The sequence below is a fragment of the Oncorhynchus mykiss genome, chromosome 7 (genome assembly GCF_057628025.1).
Source record: "Oncorhynchus mykiss isolate SJ-2025 chromosome 7, ASM5762802v1, whole genome shotgun sequence".
Classification (NCBI taxonomy): domain Eukaryota; kingdom Metazoa; phylum Chordata; class Actinopteri; order Salmoniformes; family Salmonidae; genus Oncorhynchus; species Oncorhynchus mykiss.
Genome location: NC_143028.1, coordinates 38,951,484 through 38,961,576, shown reverse-complemented (window position 1 = coordinate 38,961,576; position 10,093 = coordinate 38,951,484). Strand labels below are relative to the sequence as shown.

General features: G+C 42.3%; 1 protein-coding gene across 2 annotated transcripts; it reads right to left on the bottom strand.

The window, feature by feature from the left end:
- Positions 1 to 4,203: 4,203 nt before the first annotated feature.
- Positions 4,204 to 8,971, bottom strand: ift52 (intraflagellar transport 52 homolog (Chlamydomonas)). 2 transcript variants are annotated; one of them, XM_021609410.3, is made up of 14 exons: positions 8,913 to 8,971; positions 8,506 to 8,649; positions 8,278 to 8,365; positions 7,906 to 8,035; positions 7,725 to 7,800; positions 7,460 to 7,531; positions 7,058 to 7,184; positions 6,852 to 6,935; positions 6,382 to 6,450; positions 6,145 to 6,299; positions 5,317 to 5,404; positions 4,973 to 5,081; positions 4,714 to 4,859; positions 4,204 to 4,600 (listed from the first exon to the last, which is right to left on the bottom strand). In XM_021609410.3, exons 2-14 carry the CDS (start codon positions 8,622 to 8,624, stop codon positions 4,559 to 4,561), a joined length of 1,305 nt encoding a protein of 434 aa, XP_021465085.1. In that variant the 5' UTR covers positions 8,625 to 8,649; positions 8,913 to 8,971; the 3' UTR covers positions 4,204 to 4,558. The 2 variants fall into 2 exon arrangements, with proteins under 2 accessions (XP_021465085.1, XP_021465084.1); XM_021609409.3 differs by lacking the exon at positions 8,913 to 8,971 and having other exon boundaries at positions 8,506 to 8,752.
- Between the last annotated feature and the right edge of the window lie 1,122 nt (positions 8,972 to 10,093).

The following is a 10,093-nucleotide window of genomic DNA, read 5'->3' as shown; positions in this document are numbered from 1 at the left end:
GTTTGAAGTGCATGCCGCCACCTACTGTATTGGAATGTACGATCAATAATGATATGCCCAATTCTGTACTACCGTGAAAATAATCATCTCAGCCAAATAAATCCCTACTTACTTCTATGTTGTTGCCTTTCCATCAGCACTGGGGAGCCTAAATAAATCTGCACCGTTGGAAAGCTGGAATTCACCTCTCCTGAGTGGCGCAGTGGTCAAAGGCACTGCATATCAGTGCTTGGAGCGTCACTACAGACATCCTGGTTCAAATCCAGGCTGTATCAAATCAAATCGTCTTACAGCCTCAAAATATGATACATCACGACTGTTCCATTTTCTCTAAGCCTCTCTATGCACCTGGCATCCACCAAATACTGCACTGTGTTCTCCCCCACAATTACAGCAAATTAACCTTCACATTGCTTCCACATTCACTGTAATCATGTTCCCCTCCACACTTGGCACAACTTTTCTTTCCTTTACAGCAGCTAAAAGTCCCATTCTTCTGGCATTTAAAACACCACAGGGCATATAGAACAAATTCTCTAACAGGATTCCATAGATTCAATATCTGTACTTTTCCCAGCAAAACATTCTCAAACCTCAGTATCACTGATAAGCTTTCACTTCTTTGCGCCTCTATCCTACTGATCAAACTTTTGGCCTCAATCACTCTGCCTCCATTCACATTTTCTTCAATGTCATCTGTGGTATTAGATATCGGACCCCAGTGTTGACTCCCCTCAATCTAGCATAAGCACCAGGGACATGGCTTTTAATCTTCTTCCCATGAACCTTTAACATGTGCAGAATTTTCCCTTGCTGAGCCTGGCTACCACAAAGTATTATCAATCTACCATTTCCAATTAACCCGGCTAGTTTAACTTCACCTCTCTCTCTCTCTATGACATCAGTCGGATAAGGCGTAAATGAGGCCCTATGGTCTCATCAAGCACCATCACAACTTTCAACTCCGACACATTATTATTCTTGCTTCCTACCTTGACCCTCTTTTAGCTTTCCACACTAGACGTACCACTGATTTCAGTATCATGATCTCTCTTCTTCCTATGTCTTTCCACTACAGACCATTCAGATCCCTGACAGTCAACCTCCCGCTCCATATCATCAGAACGGTCACCCATATTGGTCGCATTCCAGCACAGCTGTTGCTTCTCCAACGTTCTCTCCATTTCGTCCACACTACTCGCTGCAATTTCAAGCCGATGATGCGTGTCTCCTCAGCATCATTCATTTCTCTCTCTCGAGCGATTATTTTCTCGCAGACTCTCAAAGCTTTCCCTGAGTGACGTGACCAGAGGTGTGCGCGCAGAATTGTGATCCTATGAATACGTCAAGGGGCAGAAAGATTTTTATTCCAAAGGGACTTCTTACAATGTTGTGTCTGTGTAATTATAGTCTACAGAATACACGGTTGAACATATCTATGCATACATACAATAATAGAGAAATGCGCGCTTTTCTAACAAATTATTCACTCCTGTGGTGGTGCGTGGGTAAAATCACTCCGGAAGCCAGAAAAAAGCCATATTACAACTGTTGTGATAATTGCGTTGTTTGCTCTATAATCTGTTTATTAATTTGCCTTGCTACCGCAATATATAGGCCTAAAGGCCGAGACAATAAGAAGACACAGCGGAAAAATAAATTCAACAACATCATTGTTTTATCACAAAACAGGATAGAAAACTGTCAGGTTTAGTCAAAATTTTCCAGGTTTTTTCGGACCACCACACAACTATTGATTTAGAACCACAGAGTTGCCGCAAGTCGCAAAGAAAACAGGATCTGCCGCCACTATTCCAGCACAATTTCGATTTCAACATAATCAAATCAAAGTTTATTTGTCACGTGCGCGGAATACAACAGGTGAAATGCTTACTTACAGACTCTAACTCTAACCAATAGTGCAAAAAAAGGTATGTGTCGGTAATTAAAGAGAAGGAAAAAAACAGTAAAAAGACATTCGAAAATAATAGCAGCCAGGCTATATACAGACACCTGTTAGTCAGGCTTATTGAGGTAGTATGTACATGTAGGTATGGTTAAAGTGACAATGCATATATGATGAACAGAGAGTAGCAGTAGCGTAAAAAGAGGGGTTGGCGGGACACAATGCAGATAGCCCGGTTAGCCAATGTGCGGGAGCACTGGTTGGTCGGGCCAATTGAGGTAGTATGTACATGAATGTAGTTAAAGTCACTATGCATATATAATAAACAGAGAGTAGCAGCAGCTAAAAGAAGGGTTGGGAGGGGGGGGGGGCACACAATGCAAATAGTCCGGGTAACCATTTGGTTACCTGTTCAGGAGTCTTACGGCTTGGGGGTAAAAACTGTTGAGAAGCCTTTTTGTCCTAGACTTGGCACTCCGGTACCACTTGCCATGCGGTAGTAGAGAGAACAGTCTGTGGCTGGCTGCTTTGCCCCAGTGATGTACTGGGCCGTACACACTACCCTCTGAAGTGCCTTGCGGTCGGAGGCCGAGCAATTGCCGTACCAGGCAGTGATGCAACCGGTCAGGATGCTCTCGATGTTGCAGCTGTAGAACCTTTTGAGGATCTCAAGACCCATGCCAAATCTTTTTAGTTTCCTGAGGGGGAATAGGCTTTTTCGTGCCCTCTTCACGACTGTCTTGGTGTGTTTGGACCATTCTAGTTTGTTGTTGATGTGGATACCAAGGAATTTGAAGCTCTCAACCTGCTCCACTACAGCCCCGTCGATGAGAATGGGGGCGTGCTCGGTGCTCTTTTTCCTGTAGTCCACAATCATCTTAGTCTTAGTTACGTTGAGGAATAGGTTGTTATTCTGGCACCACCCGGCCAGGTCTCTGACCTCCTCCCTCTGCTTAGTCTAATACAGCGAATATACTAAAACATACCAAAAACAATTTAGTCCAACATAAGCTAAATATGTCCATGGTTCTGATGTATGTGTGTTTATATGTGTGCGTTCGTGTAAAAAAATATGTCAACTCGAAACTCCAACGCCATCCTCCTCTCTTTCATGTTAAACGGTCGAGCACTCTGTCATTCAGTACAAGCTTTTATTTTTTGTTGTCCTAGACTACCTGGCTAAAATGCTTGCTCGCTAGTCTAACTTCCATTCATGAGCAACATTATTTAGTTAACATTAGCCCAACAGCTAACTACATATTGAACTTCCATCCTCGCAGGCCAGGGGCACAATAATGGATGAATTAGAATCGCTGTTATAATAATTGGCCCGTAAGGATAATTAAGTAAAACCACAAGTTCAAATCCCCATCTCCAACCATTGCTAATTTAGGAAGGGACCAACTTTAGCTAGCTAGCTACCAAAGGACAACGACATGCAACAATTCAAGTTGTTTCTGTCAATGACATGTGCCCTCAATGCAATTTGATAGGAGTGACGCCAAAATCCAAACTGGCTTCCGTTGACACTTTTTTTTTGGTGGGCCAGGACCATTCAGTTGAGCTTGCTCAGTTTAGCTCAACGCTGATTGGCTAATTTTGATGCTTTTTTAAATACTTTTTTTTATCAAGGTAGGCCAAATGGTCCATTCAATGCTACGGGCGGTAACAATGTCATACTCGTTTGGACCAAACAGCATCAGATAGATGGCCTACATGTAGAGAGTCAGAAGGGCGTTGTTTCGCTTTCTCCTGTAAGATACATTCAGCCTCTTGCGAATTGAAAGGAAATTATGAAACACAGAGAGAAGAAAGATACATCATTTTTTTATTGGTGAATTTTTTGGGGGAAGCCTGACTTCCCTTGGGTCCATGAATACACGCCACTGCCCCCTCCCATCATTGCTGTTGGCAGTTGCCTTGTTGGTGAAGTTGCTCATCAACTAGCAGATTAAATACAAGTTGCATAATTGGGCAACCGTTCAATAATTGACCCAAAAACATGGACGAGTAGCTAGCCAGTGTTGGTAAGACTGAACAAGCCAAAGTGGTCATGTGACAGTGCTATACTGAACAATTGAGGTAAGGTTCTCAGGCTCAGTAACTGCTGCTGTGTCTTGGCCAGCAAAAAGTCATTTTGGTGAAAGTGGACCACACTTTGGCATGCTATTTCCTAATTAAAAGTGTATATATTTGTTTTATGGCTGGGCAACTAAGACTCCAGTGGTTGTTTAATGGCTGGTATATTGACATGTTCTCTAATTTCACTTTTACAGACAAAGGGACACAAGAAGATGCCAGTCTGAAGAAAATGTATATTTTACAATCTATTATAGTAAATACATTTTTTTTTTGATTGATTAAATCAACCACGCATTGAGGAAATGATGGAACACTTTACACAGTAAATGCCTAAATGTGTCATCCTTTACCACAAGTAATCAATCAGATATGGAAAGCCGTATACAATATTAATTTCACTTGTCAGATTTAGTACATTAATCTAATCAACTATATACATTCTGTTTAAAGGCTGGGGAGTTACATTCTTGTAGTTACTGGGAAAATGATATGGATACATCTAGATTGAATGTAGGTATATACAAGCCCATGAAAAATACATCAAATTGCAACCTCATTGGTTGCAATTCCTCAGAACGGGGAAAACCTGGTCTCTGTGTCAAGATCATGTTCCTGTATGGGAGAGATCATTTTAATGACATAAATTACAAATTCATGTCAATCATTGCCTAGATCAACTAACCTTGTGTGCATATATCAAAGGGTCTGATGTTCATATGGCTCACCTGATTGAGCTTCTTGAACTCCACGACCTGGAAGAAGATGTGCTCCAGGATGTGTTTGGCATCTCTCTGATCTTTATCCAACTTCCCCGTCACCCCCAAGATGTCCCCACACTTCCTCACGTAGAACTCTAGATCATCGTCTGTGCCTGCAGGAAGAACAACAACGTCATTAAGTCAAATAAGACCTGGGGTTAACACTGACATTGTCGGAGATCAGCTAACAAAATAGTAGGATGTAGTATGACGGTTCAACACTTACATTTGTTGGAGAGCTGTGCCAAACGCACCTTCTCAGAAGAAAAGGTTTCATCCAGGTCAAAGAGGTCAAGCATGGGGGGAGGCAGATCCCTGAAGGCAGGCGGGAAGACCTGCTCAAAGCAACCCATAGGAGAAAACAGACAGATCTTGGAGGGATGTCAAATTGTTCATTTTCTACAATGATCAAGTGTGTATAGTCGCATCACTAAATCCCAGTCAATAATCTCGATTTGAATACAATCACTAATGCACATGCCATTCTCAGTTGAGTGTATAGAACCCACACAATGGTTGAGCTAGAGGAGATTGTGTAGAGCTAGTGAGGGTTGCTGAGGGGAAACTTACAGCAGGCTCCAGCTGTGGAAGGGGAGTCTCAAACTGAGGTGTGATCAGCTGGAGAGGCTCGTGTTTGACATTCATCTGCTTGTAGGAACTGCAGGAGGACAAGTCAAACACATTGTCAACAAACATACCGTAAGATCAAGGACCTCAGCCACCCGAGTCACGACCTGTTCACCCCGCTACCATCTAGAAAGCAGAGACAGTACAGGTGAATCAAAGTTGGGGCAGAGACACTGAAAAACAACTTCTATCTCCAGGACATCAGACTGTTAAATAGTCACCACTAGCCGTCCTCCACCCATTACCCTAAACTTAGTTACTGTTACTTGCCGGCTACCACCCGGGTACTCAACCCTGCACCTTAAAGACTGCTGCCCTATGTACATAGTAATTGAACACTGGTTACTATAATAATGTTTACATACTGTTTCACCAACTTCTTACGTATCTACTGTACTCCAGTCAAGGCTCATCGTATTTAACCACTGCTGTACATACCTTTTCTATTCATCTACTGCCTATACACACCATCATATACATTTCTATTCCGGACTGACATTGCTCGTTCTGATATTTCTTAATTCCTTTATTTTATTTTGGGATGTGTGTGTATTATTAGGTATTACTGCACTGTTGGAGCTACAAACATTAGCATTTTCCTGCACCTGTGATAACATCTGTAAATGATGTGTACACGACCAATACAATTTTATTTTATTTATGATTTAAACATGCAGGCATGGAAGACAAAACAGCCTGTACCCACTTCCACTATGGCCTACTGTAGTGAAAACTGATGTCTCCAATTTATAAAGCAGTATGTGTTCTCACCTGATGACTTGGGGCAACGTGTTTGTTGATAGTTTAAGTAGAGACATGTCAAACAGGGAGGTAAAGTCTCTTGGATTTTCTTCTCCCTCTTGCAAGCATACTCGCAGTCGCTCAGACAGGCAGCCTGTGTCTGGCAGCATGGTGTAATCTGTGATCTGAGCCAAACAGAACGTGAAGTGTCACTTCTAGGACTCAAAGGTAAAACTGCAGATCCTAAAACATGCCTTGGCTTCTCACCTCGGGGTCCTCTGCATCTATCTGGTTCAGAATAATGTTATCACCCATGAGCCACTGGAAAACGACATCCTGTATAACAAAAAGAGAAAGGGCACATTACAACCAAATGGAGTCAGTAGGGGATCAAATAGTGGATCACCAACCATTACCATTGCAGTGCTATATGGATCACACTCTCACAACTATTCTTGTGTTACTGTGAAGACGTTAACAAGCCTCCCATCAGGAAGTCGTCAAATACCCTTTTCACACAACTGAGCTGAGCAAAGATATGCACAGCCATGCTGTACTGCCCTGACCTGTTTATGCACCCATCATAGTTGCTGGAACCATTCTGGAAAGGACAATAATCTCTAAACCAACACATTGCAGTTGGGTTGGCATGATCGTGTGAAAAGGGTAAAAGAGCCTACATTATTGGCTCTCAAACGTGACAAGTCTGAGTGTTTATAGACAGACACTCCACTGACCATTATTTTACTGTTCTCCTCTTTGTCCAGGTACTGGTCACTGAACATGTGACAGGACCCCATCACTGCCAGTTTGCCTGCCTCCTAAATTACAAAAAAATAACAATTGACACAACTAGTAAATAACTGACATACTGTATATTTGAAAAACAACGCATGATCATATGTTGTATTGTGTTGGCAGGAGGTCAACGGGAGCTCCTCACCTTGACCTGATAGAAGGCGAGGACAGGCCTGTTGAGGGGGAAGCAGACGGACCCAGTGGAGAGAACAGCCACAGCAGGCTTCATCACGCTCAGTGTCGCTCCATACGGGTACACAAATGTGAGGGCCCTGTTCAAGTACACATTAAGAATACAGGTTTAATTTTTTTTACCAGGGGGGCACTGGACAAGCCAAACTGCAATCACTGTTTCACTCATTGGTTTGCTTGTTTAACAAGGGCTAACCGCTTTTGGCAAATCTGCCTGTTTGTTTATGTTTGGCATATGATATGATTAAACATGAAATTGGGATAATATTTCTGTTGTCTGGTGAGTGTTGACAGTTATAAACATGAAAACAAACATACACTTGGCAATGATGACATGAAAACCGAGAAGACCTACTGTGCATTGTTGCCGACACTTTCATCTTCGATGATCCCTGTCACCACTTTGCCTGCAGCCCGACTGATCTCTCTAAAGGATTAAAAGCGAGATGCTTGTACAGTAGCGCAACAATGCATGTGTCTCATAGCTTGTGAAAGTATCAACCCCATTATCCTTTTCTGCTACATTTACTTAATTGGCATTGACAAGAAAGCAATGATAAAAGCACTATTACTTTGGGACACACCAAATATCCAAATGTCTAAATGGTTAATCAACTAACCTGTTCAGAACACCATTGGACACAAGTGCTTCTTTTGGATGGAAATACTTGTAGTATACATTCCTCACGACAGCATCTACAGTAAAACAGAGAATGAAGACATCATCAATAAAACTCTGACAGTGAAATATCTGGATGACCACAATCGGAGTCACAAGGTCTATTCTCATATGATCCTCACCATTGTTGACCATTATCCCAAACTCCTCAAGAAGGAAGTTGATATTGGTGTCATACTTCATCTCCCCTCCTTCACCCAGCATCACAAGGACATCTCCTCCCCCATCCAGGTACTGCTTCAGGACCTCCAACTGAACAAGAGAGGGCGAATCAATGTCTGACTCAAAGCATGAAGCAACCAACATACAGTGTTTAGGGTGGCAGAAAAATGTTCTATATTAGTGGAATGTGTTGCTGCAGAATTGCAATGCAGGGACACATCAAACGTTGATATGAAACATTTAAATCTGTTCTTTGAATATCCTGATTACCCTGCCCAAAACTCCATCCAAAGGCATGTCATTTGACCTCCTACAACTGACCAGCAACACACCTCAGCTGCAGTGAACTTTTCCCTGGGGCCAGCAGTAATCCACAACTTCACACCATTCAACTTCTCCAAGGAGAGCTCCTCTTTCATGCTGTGCAGGAACAAACATAAAACCACATATATGAGTAAGTAACCTTATTATGATGACAAATACGTGACTACAATGCATTGTTCTTATGTAGTTACAGCAAACAATATAGTCAGCTAACTAGCTTCCTAACGTTAACTTACCTCTGAATCTTCCATTGTGCCCTGAGTCTCTTCTGCAGGGACTTGTAACCATTGTTGGCAGTGAACAGTTCTCTCTTGGATGCGTTAAAAACAACACTGCTGCGCTGCTCCTTCTCCATTGTATGTTAACTTCTATTTAAAGACCTGTGACAAACACGTTGTTACATTATTGCATTGAGCTATATGATGATCTACTCAACGTTCGCTAGCTAGCAGCTAAGTTAGCTAGCTAACTTACACAAATCGTCACTAGCGAGCAAAGTGTTGAAGGACCAATAATTTGCTGTTTCTTTGTATATTTGAACAAAGTAACTAAATCCCTAATGCATCTTAAAATATTAATGGATTTCTATTTTAAAAAAAGGATAATAATCGTTGTAAGTGAAGTTAGCTGGCTAGTTAAATACCTCAAGAAACCATCTTCCAGTGGAAAATGGTGCATTGTGGGTACAAAACTGATCCACAAGAGTAACCATGGGCGCTACATGCATAGCAACAGAAGAAGGGATCACAGACACAGGTTCTCTCTTCCCCGCGGATACTGCCCAAACTGTAGCAATACATACTCCACGGTCTCTTTTTTCTGTCAATAATCACGCTTTCCTATCACATTTAAAGTCTTATTTAACCGGCTGTGTCCCATCTTTCCACCGAGTTGGGCATCTCTTCTTCATTTTATTGGCAAATCGCAACCAACTGACAGGTGCATACACATCCACCTGGAGTGTGAGGTCAGTCACGACCTATCTATATCACTATATTCTCTTAACTAACCCTGAATTTCTAATAAAATAAAATAATTCCCTACAAACCTGGCTACTCCCATCACCACCACCCAAAATATCACCCACTCCCCTATCCCGTCCAACCTCTCTGACCCTGTCAAACGACCTCTCCCGTTCAACATACATTCCACAAAATAATATATGTTCAACTGTTTCCTCTACCATACAGCCATTACACCTTACAGTACCATGTTTCCCTATCAATTTCAAAGAGTTATTCAACCCTGTATGCCCTAGCATAACTTCCTTCCATTATATGACACTATCTCCCGTACAGATTTCCTTGTACTATAAAAATGTCTGCCTTTACAACTTTCATCCCAGGGTCTCTGCCAGCAATCTAACCCATTTTTCAGAATCAATGTTTTAATTTCCCCTCTACCAAACTGCACCTGTATATCCACAATATTATTTTTCACAGCTTTTTTTTGCTATTATATCTACTATATCATTTCCATAAATTCCTGTATGAACTGGAATCCAAAAAAACTCACCAAGATTGGCAAATTCGCCACTGGCGCCCTGTGCTATTCACAGATGAAAGCAGGTTCACACTGAGCACATGACAGACATGACAGTCTGGAGACGCCGTGGAGAACGTTCTGCTGCCTGCAACATCCTCCAGCATGACCGGTTTGGCGGTGGGTCAGTCATGGTGTGGGGTGGCATTTCTTTGGGGGGCCGCACAGCCCTCCATGTGCTCGCCAGAGGTAGCCTGACTGCCATTAGGTACCGAGATGAGATCCTCAGACAACTTGTGAGACCATATGCTGGTGCGGTTGGCCCTGGGTTCCTACTAATGC

Coding starts and splice junctions, on each gene's coding strand:
- ift52 (XM_021609410.3), bottom strand. CDS start 8,624: ATGGAGAAGGAGCAGCGCAGCAGTGTTGTTTTTAACGCATCCAAGAGA. Junction 6,936..7,057: donor TCGCCTTCTATCAGGTCAAG/GTGAGGAGCTCC, acceptor TTTGTAATTTAG/GAGGCAGGCAAACTGGCAGT. Junction 5,405..6,144: donor ACGTTGCCCCAAGTCATCAG/GTGAGAACACAT, acceptor GTCCTCCTGCAG/TTCCTACAAGCAGATGAATG.